This window comes from Callorhinus ursinus, unplaced genomic scaffold, assembly GCF_003265705.2.
Source record: "Callorhinus ursinus isolate GAN/ISIS: 27379988/994484 unplaced genomic scaffold, GSC_fseal_2.0 scaffold65, whole genome shotgun sequence".
NCBI classification, from domain to species: domain Eukaryota; kingdom Metazoa; phylum Chordata; class Mammalia; order Carnivora; family Otariidae; genus Callorhinus; species Callorhinus ursinus.
The window spans coordinates 3,758,584-3,779,361 of NW_027397127.1; the positions used below are offsets into that span (position 1 = coordinate 3,758,584).

At 43.9% G+C, this 20,778-nt stretch overlaps 1 protein-coding gene across 2 annotated transcripts in view; it reads left to right on the forward strand.

Annotated features, from left to right (window-relative positions):
• DCX (doublecortin) overlaps positions 1-20,634 on the forward strand; it is a 119,223-nt gene extending 98,589 nt beyond the window's left edge. For both annotated transcript variants that reach the window (XM_073885767.1, XM_073885768.1), the window contains exons 6-7: positions 1,815-1,909; positions 12,582-20,634. In XM_073885767.1, the coding sequence (XP_073741868.1) occupies positions 1,815-1,909; positions 12,582-12,638 (152 nt within the window). In that variant the 3' untranslated portion in view covers positions 12,639-20,634. The remainder of the gene's footprint in view (positions 1-1,814; positions 1,910-12,581) is intronic.
• The last annotated feature ends 144 nt before the right edge of the window (positions 20,635-20,778 follow it).

Below are 20,778 nucleotides of genomic sequence, written 5' to 3' on the forward strand. Positions count from 1 at the left end.
TCCCCAGGCATTGCCTCCTCCTGTGTGCCTCCCAGTACGCTGATTTCAAAGCCTCTCCTCTGGGCTGTAATAATTACCCCTGCATGGTTCTGCCATAGTCCTTAGCCCACTGTATTCTTGCCTGGCTCACCACAGGAAGTGACTTGCTCATCTCTGAAACCCCAATGTCCAATACTTGGCTTGGTTTAGAGAAAGCACCCCGTAACTACTGGCTAAATGAATGAATGACTTTCAGGAAGCCCTGACAGGGAGAAGGACCTCTCAGTAAGTGGGTGAGAGATGCATTCACTAATACACAGCTCAAGCCAGATGGTGGATACCTATGTGCCCAGTTTTCAGCTTACTTGCACTTGGATAAACTCAGCAAACACCCCACTGGTGTCTCTTCCATCTCTACAGTTGATACGCAGGTTCCAGAACCTAAGGGAAACATTATCCTACGTGGAGGAGAGGACCTATAGCCTCAGGAAATATTCATGATACAAAATTTAAGCTTTATGTGTGGGACTAGCTCAGGTCATCCTCCTGCTTAACTTTCAGAATTTGCTGTTCTCTCTCTCTCTCTCTATCTCTTCCTCTTGCCTTCCCTTCCTTTTTGTTTCTGTCTTCCTCCCCCCTCTCCACCCCCACATACCTCTGGGATATTTTTAAAAACATCCCTTTATTTTTAAAGCACATTTCAGAGTATCTCTGATTAACGAAGTTGGTCCGTAGATTAAAAAAAAAAAAAAGAAAAAACTAACTTTAGCATGAGATGTCTAAACACGAATCTACTCAAAAGCTGTTTAATTGTTCCATTTCATGCACCACATTTTTTTTTCCACATGATTGGATCTTGAAGAAGCTCATTAGCAAAGGAAATATAAAACAATTTGCCAACACAATGGAGTAACAAGATGTTACATACTAAACCATCTCCTTTTCAGCATTTTGTTGGCCTAGAGAGAAATGGGGGTGCACCCTGACTCCGGCCATGGCTGTCTGCCTTCCTCTGTCTCTGTGCCTTTCTCCCGGTTTCAAACTTCCTCATTCTTTTCTTCTCCCAATCTCTTACGCCCATCGTCCTCGTCTCGCCTCTTCACGCCTGATCTCTTTCTCTCCCTCGTTTTTGATCCCCTCCCCCTGCCCACCTTGCTCTGCAGCCTTTATGTCTCACACTGTTTCTCCTTCACTTTCTTTTTCTATTCTTCTTCCTGAGTGGTTCCCTTTCTTTTTTCTTTCCTTCTGTTCTTTTCAGCCAGGATGAGGCAGGGAAGAGAGAGTGGGGGTGGCAGAGGGAGGCGAGCAGGAAAGGAGAGAGTGTGCAGGGATTGACCATGGGACTGTCCTGTACCTGCCACATCATCTGCCACCAGAGGGGATGTGCCCCTGGTCCCAGTCACCCATATTCCCTTCCCCTTTAAGGTAAGGCACAGAACCTCTTTGTGCCTCACTTTTTTTTTTTTTTTCTGCCTTGTAACATTGAAACAAAATCGTATGTTCCCAGACTACCTCCCGGAGATGGTGTTAGGGTCAAACTTGGGAATGAATATGAGAAAGGTTTGAAAAGAACCAGAGCCCTGTAATTGGAAGCACTCAGGGGAGAGGGTGGGCGGATTATGGCCCTGCACTGCTCCAGGATCTAATTAACTGAGGGTTGCAGTTCCGGCTTTTCTGAGGAATGTGTTTCTTCTCACCTTTGTTCCGCTCATCAAATCACTTGGTTGTCTGTGTACCTTGCCTGAATGTTCTTAGTGTCTTCGGAGGGGAAGGATAACTGGTTCCTTTGTATGCTGTTGATTCTTATCCCTTCCTTTTCTCTTGCCTCGGGCTAGCAAACGGGACCTCCAGCAGCCAGCTCTCTACCCCCAAGTCTAAACAGTCACCCATCTCCACGCCCACCAGTCCTGGCAGCCTCCGGAAGCACAAGGTATTATGTCTCTTATACCTTACTAAATCCCTTTGCACTCCGACTTCTTTGAATAGCTGGGTGAGGGTCTGCTCTGCCATCTCCTTCAGCAATGCAGCAAGGCCAGAAAATCTCCCTTCTCTGGTCCTTGAGTTCGCAGCCCTGGGAATCCCAGCAGGGACCAAGCTTCCAGTCACTTTCATTTATTTCTCTGACCACCTGCCTCCCCCAGCCCCCTCACGTTTACCTACTCCCAGTTCCGCTTACCCAACAGGAGGAAGTAACAAAGGTCCCAAATACATATTTCTGAGTTCACGGTGTTGGTGTCGCCAAATGATGGCTCAGAGGATGAGCCAAGTGCTTTTCACTCCAACTGAGAGTCGTAGCAAAGAGGGTGTTGAGGGCAGCTTATGTCCCCAGGCACCAGTGGGTGGAAGGGACAAAGACAGCAGTTAAAGTTAGCACCGAGTGACTGACTCCCTTTAGATCTGCGGGACATCAAGATATGAACAGACCCTAGTTTCGGAGGTATGCTTCCTTCCCAGGCAGATTCTGGCTCAGTGTAGGAGAAAAGGACACATGTGTGCCGCACTGGCCCTGCCTGGGCACCATTTACACCTCCAAGTCATTCCAAACAAATACCCTGCTAAAATACGAGAAGCTTGTAGACTTGCTAGCCCCACTTTCCAAGCAGATTCCCACCCAGAAATCTCTTCTGGATAGAACATCTGGAGTGGGAGTGGTCCACGGCCTTGAACCTCATCTCTGAGGCGATGTGAATGTGGTTTCTGCTCTGAAAATCTGCCACACTCAGGAGCAGCTTCTCCCTGCTCACAAGACTCTGTGTGAAATGGAAAAAAGCAAAAGGCCGCTAGTGTGGCCAGCTCCATCACGGAACCACAGATGTTCGGAGCTGGAAGGGAATTTAGATGGAGATAGATTACTTTCACTTGATTCTCTCCATTGTCTTGTGAGGCCGACCTTTTGCAAGGGAGGAAATTAGGACCCAGAAAGGTTAAGTTACTAGGGTGACGTAGCTAGGTGGTGGCAGACGTAGGCCAGGTGCCCAGGTTACCACCACCCGTACGCCCGAGCCAGTTCACGCTAGCTCTGTGGCCAGCGACGCCATGTTGGTACCTAGAACTCAGCCGTGGTGGGAGTATTTGCACCGTGGAAATCAGCACACTTTACACATCAAGGCTGCTGTTTTTTTCCCCCAGGAAGTTGGTTGTTAAACGTGTAACCACAGTACACCACTGCCCCACGTCCATTTTCCCATTTCTCTACATTAGAATTTTAATTTCCTGGTTCATCTGACCATTACCCGTTCCATCGTTCCTACTTCCTGTTCCATTCCTGTAAGGGCCCCTTTAAGTTTCTGGTACTGACCCTGACCAGAACCTTCTAATTGTCCTGCTCAGCTATTTGGTTTCCCCCAAAGGACGATCTGCTGCACTGTCTGTATGGCCAGTGCGACCTAGAGGTTGTAGCAGGGATGAAAACTACTCTTGCAGTCAGCTTTCAGTTATTCTTCTGAGCAAAGCTTGTTAAGATGGACACTCCAAGATGGGAAGTAGTCTACTTCTGTTGTTCCGCTCTCCCAACAGAAGCTCCTACGCTACACTGCTTCTTGCTGTGTCTTTGCCTTACGCATTTCTGCCCTTACCGCCCTTCAGAGAAGATTGACCTGCCCCCAGCACCTTCCATCAGTACCTTCCCAAAGGGATGGGGCAGCTTGGGGCATTTATTTGGCCTGCTCACTTGAGTCATTCAGCTTTTCAGTTGACATGTTCAGTTCATTTAGGCTGAGGACCCATCGTCCATAAGCCCGTTGAGGTGAGTGCTGACCTTGTTAAATCATTTCTCCTGGTTGGGTTTGCAGGCTTTTTGTGTGGCATTTTCAGTGAGTCCTTTTATTTTTAAAATGACTCTTTTTTTATGACAGTGAAGCAAACAAACATTATGTAATACATTATATGATTTTCAAGAGACAACTTTTAAAAGTCTTTCTTTTTGACCGTGTATTGTAGAAATGGAGAGTACGGGCCAGTTCTTAGGTAGAACGTCCTTTGATTTAGGTGTGTCTGATGTTTCCTTGTGATTAAGTCCCTATTTTGCATTTGGGGCAGAATTGTCATAGAAGGAATGTCGTGTCTCTCTTAGGGCATCCAATCAGGAGGCAACAGCTTCATGCTTAATACCACCAATGATGCAGGGTGAACTGTTTTCTTCTGAATAACCTAAAAAGTTCTGTGACCTTGGCTCAGTCCCCCTGGGTCTCAGGACTCGGCTTCTTGCTCCTCCTTTTACCCAGCTACCTGAGCCTTAGTTAGCACCCTCAAGGTCCTTGGGCAGCGGGCCTAAGCAGTTCTCATCTGAACTTCCATCCAAGTGGACCTGAAAGGTGTGAGTCATGGTGGAGACAGGAAGCAGGTGGCTGAGGCCATGACTTTCCTCCTGCGCAATTGGAAACAAACTTGAAGTCCCAGCATCCCTTTGGTAACTTTTGATGGCTGTGGCAAGGCCCTAAGCTGTAATCAGCCACTTGGCTTCCCCTCTTAAGCAGCTCATGGAGAATCCTCTTTAATGCAGCTGTGAGGGGGTTAGCCAAAGTCCGCATACTCAAGTGCTACAATATGGACACAAAGTAAGTCCTTGGATAATTAATGAGAACAACATTTTGCATTTCCATACTGCTTTATCCTTTTGCACAGTCATTTTCCTGTTTACCCTTGTGATAACACTGTGAAAGAGCTAGGTCAGGCAGTGTTTCCATCTTACAAATGTAAAAGGGGGGTGCCAAGGGCAAAGACAACCCCAGTATGATTCAACAGTGTGGAGAAGGTAGCACATTAAAGATGTTCCAAAAGCCTAGAAATATAGGGAAACTCTTTTGTTTATTTGAAAATGTTTTCCAGATTAGTGATTGCACTCATGCCTTTAAAGGCATTTGGCTTGCAGAGCTGTCTGGAGATCGGAAGGGAATATATTTGACATATTACTTGAAAATAGAACTAACATGATTTAAATACACATTCTCCTCTATGTTTCTAGACCTTTTTTCTGTTGTCCTATAAGCGCTTGGAGATATCGATAGTTTGATGAATAAAGCAGGGTCCTGATCCTTAAGTCACAGACACCACTCTAAGTGGACTTTGGTAGTGTAACCAAGAGCGGACCAAAGGACTATAGGCACACAAAGAGGGGTGGGAAAGGCCTCAGCCTGGGGGAGGGTGGGAGATGGGGAAAGTTTTGCAGACTAGGTGACACTGAAGTGGGGCCTTGAAGCCTGGGTCGGCTTTTGATGGCTGGTGAAGAGAATGGGCACTCCAGCATTAAGCCATGCCGTCAGAAAAGTGCAGGGCACATTTGGGAAAAAGCAAACCCAAACTAGAAGCCAGGTTTCTCAAAACTCCTCTCTGACTTCCTTTGGCCTATAAGCTCCTTGGACCAGAGACCAAGATTTTGTTTTCTCTAACGCAATAGTATCACCAGCACAGCTGTATCTGTTAAAACATTCTGTTCTGTAGGGCTCCAAGGGACTAAGCAAATGAATTTCAGGTGCAAATTATTTGTACTGTTAAGCAATATGTGTCTTTCTGTATTTCTACATATCGATCAAGAAAAACACAGAGTTGAGATAATTCCTTTTCCTGAACATTGTTCTACCCACACAAGAAAATATCTTTTGAATACGAAGGAAGTGGATGGAGGAGAGAAGTACAGAAGTTCATTCCCAAGACTAGTCATATGGATTCCCTCCACAGCCTGCCTCTCACCTTACCCATCCCAGGTCATAGCAACTCCAAGTGCAGGCTCCTCCCTATTCTACCCATAGGCCTGTCCCCCTGCCTTCCTCTGAAATATAAGTCTGAAATAATCTTCTCCTGTAATTATTTCCACCAGCCAACCAACTACACTGAAGGGTCTGTTACATGAATAATCAAGAGCAAGGGTGAATGCTAAAGCCCAGGGTTCGGTGTGGTGGGACTCAGAGGGGCCTCCATAATGAAAAGGACCTTCTGTATTGCCCCCCCCCCCAAGATGCCCAGGGAGTTCATGAACTTGGCAGTGTCTGTCTCGTTTCTCTTGCTTTGGTCTAACTAATAAAACACAAAATGCAATGATCTGACTTAGAGAATTTTAGAACCAGAAGGAAACTGAAAGATCTTCTAGTCTGCGTCTTCCTCAAATTTCAGATATAGAAGCAAAGGCCCCGTAAGGGGAAGTTAAATAGCCAGGATGGGGCTAGAACCTAGGTCTCCTGACTCTTAATCCTGTGCTCTTTCTCTACAGTGGACATGCATTGTGTGTAAGTTTGACTAATGGAATTCATCAAGAGTCACAGTAGAGTCATAGAACAAAACTACTACAAAACTGTCTCTTACATTTGTACACATCATTACATGCTGGATAGTACTAGGTCCTTTAAACATCGATGCATGCATTTTGCTCTGCAGGGTAGCATGCTCAGGAATCACATACTCAGTATTCAGTTGTCAGCGTAAGGGATTTTCAAAGGTACTATTTTTTAAATAACAGCTTATTGAGATATAATTCACATACTGTAAAATTCACCTCTTAAAAGTGTACACTTCAGTAGTTTTTAGTATAATTACAAAGTCGTACAAGAATGTATTCATCACCCTCAAAAGTAGTCACAGCCCCTTGCCCCTCTACCCAACCCCTGGCAACCACTGATCTACACTCAGTTTCTATGAGTTGGCACATTCTGAACATTTCCTATAAATTTCCCTCTGAGCACTGCTTTAGCTGCATCTCATAACTTTTGGTGTATTGTTATTTCATTTTCCGTTATTTCAAAAGTCTTTTCTAATTTCCCTTGTGATTCCTCCTTTGACCCATTGGCTATTTAGCAGTATGTTGGTTAGTTTCCACATATTTGTAAATTCCCCAAATATCTTTCTGTCTTTGGTTTCTAATTTAATTCCACTGCAGTGTCTTTGGTTTCTAATTTAATTCCACTGCAGTCAAAGAACATACTTTGTGTGATTTCAGTCAGTTAAGCAGACCCAGGTGTAGACTTGTTTTGTGACCTAGCATATGAGCTGTTCTGCAGAATGTTCCATGAGCCCTTGAGAAGAATGTGTGTTCTGCTGTCGTTGGATGGACTAGTCTGTAGATGTGCAATTGTTTGTAGTGCTGTTCAAGTCTTCTCTTTCCTTGTTGGTCTTCTGCTTAGTTATTCTGTACGTTACTGAAGGTGGAGTATTGAAGTCTTCAGCTGTTCTAGATGAGTTGTTTTATCCCTTCCTTCAGTTAAGTAATTTTTTGCTTTATGTAGTTTGGTGCTCTGTTGTTAAGGCACATGTATGTTTTCAGATGTATTGACCCCTTTTATGATTAGGAAATGTCTTTATTTTTCTCTAGTAACAATTTTTGTCTTAAAGTCTATTTTTTTCTGTTATTAGTATAGCCTCTCCAGCTCTCTTTTGATTACTAATTGCATGGTAAGTTTTTTTCCATCCTTTTGCTTTCAACCTACATGTGTCTCTATATTGTGTCTCTTTCAGGCAGCAGAGAGGTGGATCATGTTGTTTTTTTGTAAAATCCGTTTTGCCAATCTCTGCCTTTTCGTTTGAGTGCTTAATCTACTTATGTTTAATGTAATTACTGGTAAGGTAAAAATTACATCTGCCGTTTTGTTATTTTCTATATGTCTTATGTCTTTCTTTGTTCCCTTATTCCTCAATTTCTGCTCTTTTTTGTGTTAAATGTTTTTTCTAATGTACCATTTTAATCTCCTTGTTGTATTTTTACTAATTTTATTTTGAGTTATTTTCTTAGTGGCTGCCCTGGAGAGTACAATTAACATCTTAGTGCAATCTACTTTGGAATAATATCAACTTAATTTCAATTGAACATAAAAAAATTTACTATAGTATGGCTTTGTCCCTCCCCTGCCCCTTTTGGGCTCCTATTGACATACAACTTACCTCTTTATGCATAATAAGTCCATCAGCACACTTAGGTAATTACTGTTCCACGCAGTTGTCTTTTGAACTGGGTAATAGAAGAAAAGAGTTACAAAAATAAATTTGTGCTGTCTTTTGTATTTACCTATGTATTTACTTTTACCAAGTGTTCTTTCTTTCTTATGTGGATTTGAATTACTGTCTCTTGTCCTTTCATTTCCCCCCTGAAGGCTTCTCTTTAGTATTTCTTGGAGGATATGTCTGCTAGCAATGACTGCTCTGTCTTTGTGTATCTGAGAATGTCTTGTTTTCTCCTGCATTCTTGAAGGATAATTTTGCTAGATTTTCTTAAATGCCTTGATCCAATAAGGCTCCCTGCCTTGGCTGAGATGCTGTGTGTGTGTGTGTGTGTGTGTGTGTCTGTGTGTGTCCGTGTGTGTGTGTGTGTCTGTGTGTGTGTGTGTCTGTGTGTGTCTGTGTGTGTGTTGGGGCATGATTTCAATGCTCTGTCAGGCAGTTTATAAATTTCCTTAGCCTTCATTTGCTGCTTGTGCAGGGCCTCAAGGCCAACCAGAGGTGAGAGTCTAGGACCTTCTTAGGTCTTTTCTCAGAATACACGCAGTCCTGAACATATGCCATGTCATTGAGATTCCTGGGAATATGTGAATATGTTGGAGCTTTTCAGAGTCTCCTAAGGACACTAATTCTCTAGCTTTTCCTTTTAAGATTTTGAGCAGCTTCATCTGCCCCAACAGTTTCCTCTACTTTGGGCAGCTGTGATTTCAAAAAATTGCAGCTGATTAATGCTCCTTGAAAAGGTGGTTCACAGTGAGTGTGCTCTGCATCAGGTCAAATAAAGAGCCCTACAAGTGGGAGTTTCCAAGGAACTACCAAACAGGTCAAATAGTGACAATTCTCTGGGAATGGGGCATTTTGGGGAGCTCCCAACTCATTCTGCACCATCTGGTCACTACTAAGTTGCTGTTGTTCAGATACTGGAACTGAGAGGCTGTTGGTTTTCAAAGCTACCCTGGAGCTGGGGAGAGGGAGAAGGGAAATAGAATAAGCTAAAGCACTAAAAGTTTTGATATTCTTACTGAGATTCAGCCATTTTTCTTGAACAAACCCTTTTTGGATTGCTGAAAGCTTTTGGCTAATTTCCAGAGTTCTGAAAAAGTTGGTATTGACAATTTTTCCAGTGTCACTGTTGGAGCAGATTTTCAAAGAGCCTTTCTTTGCCATTCTGGAAGTTTAGAGCTCAAAGATACTTTTGACTATGTTCACGTTTCACTTTACTCAAGTACAAGAGAAGTAAAATCCCTTCAGAGATGTGACCCGATTGTGTACCACTTTGCCTGAGTACAATTTTACCAGTTTTTATTGAACTCCCTCTTGTTTCCTCAGCCTTGCACTTCCTGTTTATCAGTTTTATAAGAGATTGTGTTTGGTAGTTTAGAACAAGGGTGCCAAATACTGCTTATGGCCTGGTTGTTTGGGGATGGCCCCCCGATGTAAAAAAAGAAATGTTTCTTATATCTTTAAAGAGTTGTAAAACAAGCAAAACCCAAACAAACAAGACTGCATGACAGAGACCATATGTGGCCAGCAAAGAAAGCACAAAATATTTACTATCTAGCAATATTTGTACTTTGTACAAGTACAAGTACAATAATGTACTTTGTAAAAGTACAAAAAAAGTTTGTCAGCCCCTGATTTACCATGAAGGGATAGCGGGTTGGTGAGAAATGAGTCTATTTGCTGTAGTTGCCTTTTTTGTGTTTTTTGATGATCAAATAGTCCCTTGAGGGTCCTAAATAACAGTCTGAGAGGTGGAAGAGACATTACATATTGTCCTTTCCGATACTGAATTTTCTTGATGAAGACACCAAGATTCCAAGACTTGTTCAATGTCACAGTACTAATTACCCAGGACTAAAAGTTCAGGTTTCTGAATATACTTTGCTCCTCTTTCCATTGAAGCTGCCTAAAAATTTTCTTACCCCTTCCTTCTCAGCAACAAACATTCTTTTTTTAAAAAAGATTTTATTTTCAAGTAATCTCTACACCCAACATGGGGCTTGAACTCACAACCCCAAGATCAAGAGTCACATGCTCTACTGACTGAGCCAGCCAGGTGCCCCATAGCAAAAAGCATTCTTTTTTTTTTTTTAAAGATTTCATTTCGTCATTTGACAGAGAGAAACACAGCAAGAGAGGGAACACAGGCAGGGGGAGTGGGAGAGGGAGAAGCAGGCTCCCCGCGGAGCAGGGAGCCCGATGTGGGGCTCGATCCCAGAACCCTGGGCTCATGCCCTGAGCCGAAGGCAGACGCTTTACGACTGACCCACCCGGGTGCCACCAGCAAAAAGCATTCTTAACTTTAGATAAATAAGTCCCTCTCCTCCTTCCTCATCTTCATTTTTTCCTCTGACTCACAGAGAAGCTGTATGCTCCAATTTTTTGGACAGTTCTCTACCTAAGTTCTTTCTTTGTATTATACCAAGGAAGGTCCCTTAAATATCCACAGAGTTGACCCTAAACTTTTGGGTTCCCTTTAGTATCTTGCTGATAATGTGAATGGTAACAGTGGGTTTCAAACTGCTTCATTTGGAGATGGGTGAGATTCTGCCTCCCCCATGTCCTATTCAACCACAGCAGCCACACTTTCATTCATTTTACGTCTTGGGCTTCCAAACAAAATTTCGTTTGTATAGAGGATTTAGAAGGAGAAGAGAGAGAGATTAAGAGAGAGAGAGACAGAGATTTTAAAATCGCTGCTTTAGATTCTGAGTGAAGTAAGCCCAAGAAGAATCACAAGTACCTCCAAATACAGCTCTGGGGACAGTGGGAAAAACCAATATCATGTCACCTCCCCATGTCCTCAAGATGTAGACAAGCCTGGGTCAGAACTGGAGCCATGGATCCTAATTCTCGGTGCAAAATGGAAGAGCATCAGGAAATAAGTTGCAGGTGGGCAGATGGATTACATTTTCTGGGTTAAGCATTTGCTCAGGACCTGGCAGTTCTCTGGGAGCCTGAAATGAACTGACACATATATTCACAACTGATTCTTGACAAAGGCGCAGATTCAATCAAAGGAGGAAAGATAGCCTTTTCAATAAGCGGTGCTGGAGCAACTGAATGTCCATAGGCCAAAAAATGACCCCTAACCTAAACCACACATCTTATGCAGAAATTAACTAAAAAAATGGACAGTAGATGTAAGTGTAAAAGAGGTAAAAGGAAACATAGGAGAAGATATTGTGATCTTTGGCTAGGCAAAGAGTTCTTAGGTTTGACAACAAAAGTACCATCCGTAAAATAAAAAGAATAATAAATTGGACCTCATCAAAATAAAAAACTTTTGCTTTGTTAGAGACCATGCAAGAGATATGGAAAGACAAGCTACAGAGTGGGAGAAAATATTTGCGAGCCACATATCTAACCAAAGACATATATAGAAGATAAAAACAACTGTTAAAACTCAACGTGAGAAAGAAAAAAAAAAAAAGTAGAATATGAACAAAAGACCCGAAGAGGGGCACCTGGGTGACTCAGTTGGTTAAGCGTCTAACTCTTGATTTCGGCTCAGGTCATGATCTCAGGGTGGTGAGATTGAGCCCCGTGTTGGGCTCCATGCTCAGCGTGGAGTTCGCTTGAGATTCTCTCCTTCTCCCTGCCCCTCCCCCTGCTCATGCTCTGTCTCTAAAAAAAAAAAAAAAAAAAAAAGACCCGAAGAAACGTTTCGCTGAGGAGGAATTACAGATGTCAACTATGTATGTGAAAAGAAGTTTAACACCAGTAGCCATCAGGAAAAAGCAAATTAAAACCATAATGAGATACCACTACAAACCCCCAAGAATAGCTAAAATAAAAGGTAGCGAAAACACCAAATACTGGTGAGGACATAGATAAACTGGATCACTAATACTTTTCTAGCAAGAATGTAAAGAGTACCCCCACTCTGGCAAACAGTACTGCAATCTTTACAAACTAAACGTGCAATTGCCATACAACTCAGCAGTGGTACTCCTGAGCATTTATCCCAGAGAAATGTAAACTTATGTTCACACGAAAACCTACTGTATAGGAATGTTTACAGCGAGCTTAATTTGTAATAGCCCACAATGCCCTTCGATGGGTGAATAGTTAACCAAACTGTGGCATAACCGCACTACGGAATGTGGCTCAGCAGTATAAAGGAGTGAACCTGCTGATGGGTGCGACAACCTGTACGAATCCCCCGGGAATTATGCTAAATGGGAAAGGCCAGTCCCAAAAGGTTACATACCGTATGATTCCATTTATATAACAGTCGTCAAATGATGAAATTGTAGAGATGGGAAAGAGATCATTGGTTGCCATGGGGGGTTTAGAGGTGGGAGACGAGGGGCTGTAGCTCTAAATGGGGTAGTGCGAGGGAGCCCTTTGATGGGGTACACAGGTCTGTATCTCAGCTGTGGTGATGGGCACACAAATATACTCAAATGGTGAAATCGCATAGGACTACGCACACGCACACACAACACAGGTGCATGGAAAATGGCAAGATGTTACCATTGGGGGAAATTGAGTGAAGGGTACATCAGCACAAGTATTCCTCCCGATACTTCAGCTTCCTCTGAATCTGTAATTAGTTCAAAATAAAAATTAGAGAAAATACTAATTAAAAAAAAAACCCAGTCATCTGATGTTGCCCATTTCAGAGCCCAAGATGGCAAGAAAAGGAGTTAACTTTATCTCTTATCTTCTTACAGGATCTGTACCTGCCTCTGTCCTTGGATGACTCAGACTCACTTGGTGATTCCATGTGAAGGAGCAGAGAATGTTCAGAGTCCAGAGTACAAATCCAAGCTTACCGTTACAATAGGGTACTTCTGCTCAAGTGTCCAACAGGGCTATTGGTGCTTTCAGGTTTTTATTTGTTGTCGTTGTTATTTTTAAAAACACACTGTAATATTTGGGTTTATGTTCCTGTGATTTCTCCTCTGGGCCACTGATCCACAGTTACCAATAATAAGAGATAGATCGATAACCATCCTTCGGGGTAACTTTCCGGGGATGCAAAATGTCCTAGTCCATGACCTTTCTATTGAAAACTTAGGCGCCTGCGTTATTTCTCTCCCGTCTCACTTTGCTCATACACGACAGTCTTCCTTCTGTAGAGGGTTGTGTACATACATAGCACTTAAAATGCGTATGTGGGAAAGAAATTCATTGGCAAATCCAAGAGTGACAAACACAAGTGCCCCTTGTCTCCCGATCTCAAGAATGCTGGAGGATCCTGAGAGGGCAGCAAGGCAGCTCCCCAGCCTCGCTCTTCACTCCCAGCTGAGCCTCCAGTTTGTCGTCTAGCACCAATTCTGGCTGTCAAGGGGGAGAAACACCAGCAACTTGTAATTCTGACACCAGATGCTTAGGACCCCGGTGCAGGGCTAGCAAGAGAGAAACCAGGCAGAACTGAGAAACACTGTAGGCGTTTCGGCAGAGTTTCTAAAGCACAGCAAATTTCTTGTCGATCTCTCCAGTGGGGCAATTTGGAATCAATAAGCAATTAAGAGTTGGCGGTGAGGGACTTCATATGCCCGATTCCTCTAGGAGACTGTCTAACATAGCGAGTTATTACACAAACGGTATGGTATCCATCTATCTCTGGTCTATTGAATGCCTTGTAAACAGCCAACACTGAAAACACTGTGAGAATTTGTTTTCAGGTCTGACACCTTTCGGTCGCTTTTTATAGCAAGAAAACCAATATCCTTTTTATAAAACTTCGTGTCTGTACTGCAGGAGCAAACTCTTCAGGCTCCTTTTTTATAAACTGGTGATTTTTCTTTTGTCTAAAAAACACATGCAGAAAATTTACCAAAAAAAAAAAATGCAGAAGAATAACGTAGTTTAGAAATCATGCTGTCACTGCCAAACAGAAACCTCCAGGAGGACACAAAATGAATAGCAGAGGCCAATTCAATAGAATCAGTCTTTTGATAACTTTTTAACAGTTACGCTTACATTAATAATTTCAGCGTGGACCAGACATTCTAATTATATTTTAAAGGAAATGTTACGGCATATTTTAAGCAACTCTTTTTTTATCTGTGATCCTGATATTTCATACTGAAGACATAGAAACCTCTCGCTTGTCTTTAACGCTCGAGAGGATTTCTCTTTGCTAAGGACCGACCATTCGCAATAGTTCTCAGTCTTTGAGGTACCGGTTCATAACACTGCCTTTTGTCTGTAATCATAGCCCATTACGGCAAAGACGACTAAATTGAAGAGAAAGCCATGCATGCCAATTCTGTGTTTGCTTTTAGCAGATAATGAAGATTTTTTCCTTATTTCTTTGTAATTGTTCGGATAGTTTGTGAGGTGCAGCACTCAGCCAGGCTGCGGTTTGGCTCCTGAGTGACTTGCAGTTGTTCCTCCACTTGAACTGGAATGAGCGTGGGGTGTGTGTGCGTATGTGTGTGCACCCGCAGTTGCTTCAGAATTAGGAGATACTACAGGATACCCCATGTGGATCCGTGGCAACTTGGTGGCATTGCTGATGTGGGAGGGAACTCGGTGGTGGAAGGGGTAGCTCAGATGCTCCTAGACAAGCTTCAGATGACCTTAGCTACAAGAAATATGTTTGGTTCAAGGAAAGTCCTGATGATGGTAGTACTGATTCCTGGTTAAATTGGTCCCCGAAGAACCCCAAATCATGAGAATCTCTCTTTGCCCCTCTCCTTTACGTGTAGGCCTGTCGGAAACCATGACGAAGCCGATTTTTCTTACCCCCTACTTCCTTCTGGAAGCTCAAGGTTTTCCTTAGTGCCTCCCAGAACAATTTGTAGTTAATTGGGGAAAACTGGTACTCGGGATCGTAGGGGTGGCGGGGCAGAGGCAGGGTAGAGAGAGTGGTGGTAGAAGGTCTATTTTTTAATCTTCCGGCCAGACCCCCAAAGATTCCACTCTCTCCAGATCTCATTTAGCCCAGTTCCTTCCATTTAAGATGAGACAGAGGCTGAGGCAGCTAACTAACATGCTGGTGAGGATCAAGACCAGAGGAGGAGTTCAGATTTTCTCCTGTCCAGGCCCTGTGCTACCTCCCTGAGCATTTCCTCACTGGTGGCGGGTGTACTAAATGGACACATTTTCTTTGACCCAACAGTCTTCAGTCATAAAAGTAGATTTTGCATCTTTCTTTGAATCAATTATAAGAGAACGTTTCTGTACTGCCACTTCAGGGGGCTTGGTCTTGTTCCAAAATGCAAGCCTTTAGTGATTGCATTTTAAATTAGCTCATTTTCAAGGCAGAAGAAGAAATTGTAACTGAGCGCCTTCACCCCTGTCATTCATGCCAGATTTTGCCCAATCCAGTTTTACCCCTAAAGTCCCATTGTGTTACCTTCTGCACACTCAGCAAATATCAAGTCATTCAGCGAGCATCTGCCACCACTCTCCCCATCCTCCCTCCCTCTTTTACGCACGTGCGTGCACACACGTGCGCGAGTGCTCACATGCGCGTGCGCGCGCACACACACACACACACACACAGTCCATCTGTTGCTTGTTCCTACCTCCTGATTTTTCTCCCTTACAGAAATAGAAATAGGGACAAAGAAGGGGAAAATGTATATATGGGGGCTGGGCTGAACAACTTCATAAGTAGTGTTAGATAGAGGTAAATTGAGAGAAGATTTCCTTTTCTCTTCACTGTTTTGGAAAGGATAGCCATTAGCATGACTGCTTTGTGTCCTTAAGGACTTTAGTATTAGCCTAGATTGAATCATAGAGATTTCTAGCTGGAAGGAACCTTAGGATCACATCATCTACTCCAAATTCCACATTTTCAGGCCAGGAACGGCGATGCAGAGGTAAAGTAATTTCCCCAAGGTCACACAGCTGGCTAGGGGCAGGGCTGGGATTAGAACTCACATCTCTTGGCTCTTATTCCAGGGCCTTTTCCCACTGAACTGTATTGCCTTCCATTAGGCTCCTGAGAATTCTTTCCCAGGGTCATGTTGCATCTTGGAGCCATATGCTGCTGCCCTGAGCTCAGTGGGAAATCCACCCAGCAACCTAATACGGCTCTTTCTCCCTGTGTTCACATGGTTCCCATCCACATGGACCGCAGATGTCCCCAAAGAGAAGGAGACATTGAGGACCCACAGGAACAATGAGGTCCCTGACCTTGTCCACCCAACACAGAGGATCACTGCCCCACCTCGAGGAGCCCTCAGCCCTCTGAGCTCCTGCCCTGCCCAGTTGAAATGGGGGGAGACTGATTTTTTTCCCTGTCAGCTCACCTCATCTCATCTCCTACTGGTTGGGTCTTCATAGGCTGAGGGAAATGTTTCTTGTTCCCAGAGCAGCGAAAGGAAGGAAGAACAGAACCATAGCTTTGTTCATCCTGACATCCCGAGACGGCTTTTCAGTATGTTTTAAATGACTATGGCTGCCATTCACTGGTAATGATTTCTTTTAAAATATGGGAGAGAGGCTAACTAGAGAAAAGAGCCTGGTCTCGACGTGGTGGTTCCCATCCACAATGTTCCCATAGCCATCCTGCCCCAGTGGGGACAATTTCCAGGTATAACCAAGGGGCTTTGTAACTAAAATGCAGCCTGGCTGATGGTAAACATCGGCTCCTTGTGTTTGCACTAAAATAGCAAGCTATGTGCTCAACACACCATACTCCTCTTCTTGTGTACATTGCTTGTTCCTGTGGCCTCCAAGGCAGAAACCAGGGCAACTAGGTCTGAACACGTGGTTTGCCTCACAGCAAGGTTCCTCCTGGGAACTGAGGGGTATTCATTAGTTCAGGTCCAAGAGACCTCTCTCTGGGTTTACCCCACTTCTCAGGAAATTCTCTCTTCTTCCTGCTTCTCTTCCCCAATCGGAAGGAACCAAGGAACCTTAAAGTGGATGTAGAGTTCTAAGAAGAAGGAAAATAGAAGGGGTCTGAGCCCCCTGGATCCTTCTTTGGATCACCCAGCCCAAGTCTTAGATCAGCGATCCGGTGCTTGCCTTGGACAAAATTGTGTCTACTTCTCCAGTCCCTTCAATACTCTGGCAGGACATGCCCTCAGTCCCCCTCAGATTTGCTTCTAAATAGCTTTTCTTTTTTAAAAACACGTCTCACTGGGACAAGGGAAAAAGCATGCCCATGTGCCCCAGATGAGCTCCAGCACACTGATGAGAATGTTTTCAAAGATCAGCCTACCTCCGAAACATCTATGCCAAGAGACATCTCTGGATAGATGCCCCAGGGCAGTGGGGTTTGAATGACCTCCTTTGCTACCCAAGTCACTCTGGGGACTAAAAGGTATTGGAGATTTATTTTTTGAAGAAGGCCATTGGAACCTGTCCTTGGCCACAAAGGGCCACTTGAATCTCCAAGGCCAGGCCTCAGTCATGCATTGCCCTCATTGCATTCCGGGATTTGGCTCTTAGGCCCAGGCTGTTTTCATCAGTAAACCGTCAGTATTTTGAAGCTCATCTGAGATGTGGGGGCATTAAGGGTCCCCTGTTTTGGGACCTGGGATCCAGGGAGAATGAAGTCCCAGACGTAGATCTGCCAAAGGTGATCTGAGACCTCCTGTGTAGCAATGGAACCGTCACACTTCTGCCACTGCCCTAAGGAGGGGGACCTCTTATGTAGCGTTGGCCAATGGGACATTTTGTGATTCCATATGGGGTATCCTCTTCCTTATCGGTGTGGCCCCCCGGAGCAAGGATACTGCATTGATTCCTTGTGCCTACCTTTTGGCGGGAGAGGCGTCTCTAACAAGCTCTCTGGCTCTTGGTGGCCCAGACCCAGTCTAGTGCTGTTAATATTCAGTGGATTGCCCTAAAGGCTGTGATTATGGACCAAGACAATACTGGCCATTTCTTAAAAGTGAGTCCCAATTTTATTCTTCTGTCTCTTCAGGAAAAGGAGACTTTCTCCTCTGTCTCCCCGACCCTGGTCCCTAGAGCTTATCCCCATCCCCAAAGATGTGGTGTGGCCTTGACAGTCAACCTCTTGGTGTTGCTGTTGCTTCCTGCTTGTTTGTCATGAAGGATCCATGCAGACCTCCCGCTTTGGCCCAGGTGGTGTGATGTGACACTGGCTATCACACGACAAGACTCTGGAACCTGCTTCAAACTGCCTACCGTTGTATCCCTGAGTTTATAGGCTTTGGCATCTTCTGGAATCGGATGGAATCTTGTCTTACCTTAGATGCCTGGGGCTGGGGGATGGGGAGTATAGAATTCCCTTTGGGAATTAAGGCATCTTCCTGCTCCCGATTAGAAGGACAGGCTAGTGGCGAGAGGTCAGATAACACAACGGAAGTCAGAGCAAACAACTTGTGAACTAAGGCACAAACGTGGGGGCGTGGAAACTTCTCATTTCTGGGTTAATAACCTGAGAGGAATCAGTGTCTTTTCTCCACTCTCTACCTCCCCTGTGTATCTCTTTGTCTTCTCTTTCTCTCTCTAGTTCACTAGAATTGCTCTGTTATCATTCTCTCCTTCCAGAGTACAAATGCCCATCCCTTGTCCTTTGCAATTCTCTCTCTTGTTTGTTGTCTCCCGTTTTATTCCTTCCTTCTTCCATGTCTAGGTATTGGGCATGCCCACATGCCTCTTCTTAGCCCTGGGATTTTGCCTTGGTGATGCGAAGTTATTTCTGGACTCGACCAGCGCTGATCCCACCCCAGTCCAGTCAGAAGTATGGCGGTTGAAATCAATCTGATCCTGGCTCTTTCTTCTCCATTTTCAGTTGTGATTCCCCAAAGATCTTCACAAGCAGTTTCCTTACAGCTCATGTATCTTTGGGTCTTTGCCTTCCAAGCACTGTACAGAGCACTCTGTGGTTCTTTTTTAGTCTGCCATTTTGTGGAACAATGAAGTGTGCTCAGAGAAATAATCAGCTGAACAGAAAAATCCACCCATGGATTCTTATCAGCTAAATACGATTAACTGATTTTGTTTGATTCGCTCATACTTTAAAAAGCTGCAGTATAATATAATGAGAGACCACAGGTCATTTCTGCTGTCATTTGGTTTGGCCGGGTGGGGGCTTCGGCGGGGGGGGAGCAACTCGGTTCAATTTTACCCCATGACGCATTAAGCTGTCCCTACCAACCTTATGTTTGGGGCTTGCCAACTGTTGAACTGTTTTAGCTAAACTGATAGGCAGTTGGGATTGATTTCAATGGAAAGGGTAATTAACAAACCCCTACTACAGAGAGAAACATTCACTTAATTAAAATGTATTCGTCCTTCTGTTACTAAATTCACCTAAACATTTACTCTTGACTCCCAACTGTTCCTATCCCTGTGCAGGCAGTCCATATAAGAGTAATTAGTGGGCCTCAAGAAGTCAGCTTGTAGGTGCTAATTTATTCAACAGGGTGAGCAGCCCGTGGGGATGTCATATGGAATGCCCTTTCCGATGGCTTTTCTTTATAAGTTCTCTTAAAGGGATTTGAGCGAGTAGGAAGTTATACCAAAACGTCTCCCATGTACGGTCCTGCAATATATTGCAGCTTGAAGCCAATGATCCCTTATGACTTGTATACAACTAATGCATGTTTTGATTGAAGTTTGCATTTCTCATGTGTGGTAAGTTCTTTAAAAAAAAAAAAAGTTTCGGGTCACCTTTTTGTGCCATTAAACTTGTACAGAAAACGCTTTTATGGCCATTTTCAAAGGGAGAAAGTTTAAAATGGAAACAGCCCACCCTTTCTGCCCTATAGCTCTAGTTAGAACTCAGTAAGTGTAGCAAAAGCAGCTGTAATTGGTGGTTGTAGTATTAGAGGCGTTTAGCTTGCTAGTGACTAGCTTTGGAGAGTAAATGCATGGTATTGTACATCACATTTCCTAAATAACTCATCTTAACCTCTGAAAAGAATATATTCTTCCCTGTGGTCCCTCTTCCCTGCCCCTGCCCGCTCCCTCCCCCTGCTCCCAGGTGTCTCACAGTTGTAAATAACTGATTTGGGGGCCAATGCTTTTTGCCAAGTCAAGTCAGCAAAGAACAAACCGGCCAAAAAGGGGGGAAAGACATTTCTCAACAGTCTCTTCGGCAGCTAGTGACCATTTCTCAAGGAATGACGTTATGATCAAAGACTCAACTTCCCTTTGCATTAAAAATAATCGGTGGCAGCTGGAGAATGCGTTTGACCATTTGCTTATTACATTGTGGAGTTGAATAGTTTTCAGAATCGCGTGTAATTGAAAGACAGTGGACAACGATGTTCCTTTATCCCTGCAGCAGTTTTGAGGTATTTGGAGACCTCACAAGGTTCTGCTTGACCAACAAGCAATACTTATTAAGGAAAAAGTGAAACGGAGAAAGACAACAGATAACTTAGGGACTTTTTAGCTGCCCCCTTAGAAGAGTTCTAGCCGTAAAAGACAAGGACATGCGCATATATATGCATTGCCCACCCCCAGGTTTCCCAGGCAATGCCCAGACTGTGATTCTAAAGTAGTGTTCCAAGAAGGCACTCTCTCCTTTTTGGTTTGCTGTTCCCACTTGGACTGGTAGGTTTGATGAGGCTCATGTAAAACCAGCTGGAGCAGACCCTTTTCATCTCCTGTGCCTGTTAATATCCCTCTCCCTCCCTCCACGATTTCATGAGGGCTTTCTTTGGTTAGAGGACTTCAAAGTCTAGAGAAGTTCCCCATGTGTGTAACGTGTTGTGAACTGTGAGTGCTGCAGATTCACGGCATTCAATACCAGGCGGCCGAAGAGCTGCTCTTGCAATCATTTTGGCTCTCAAGCTCTGTTCTTCATCTCATTCTCATTTCTGTGTACATTTGCAAGATGTGTGTAATGCCATTTTTCCAAAAATAAAATTTGATTTCAATATTTCTGGCTGACAGTGTCCTTTTTTTTTTTTTTTTTTTAAGCATTGAACCAATGATCATATAACCGCAAAATGTCCGAGCTGGAAGAAAACCTAGACGTTCATC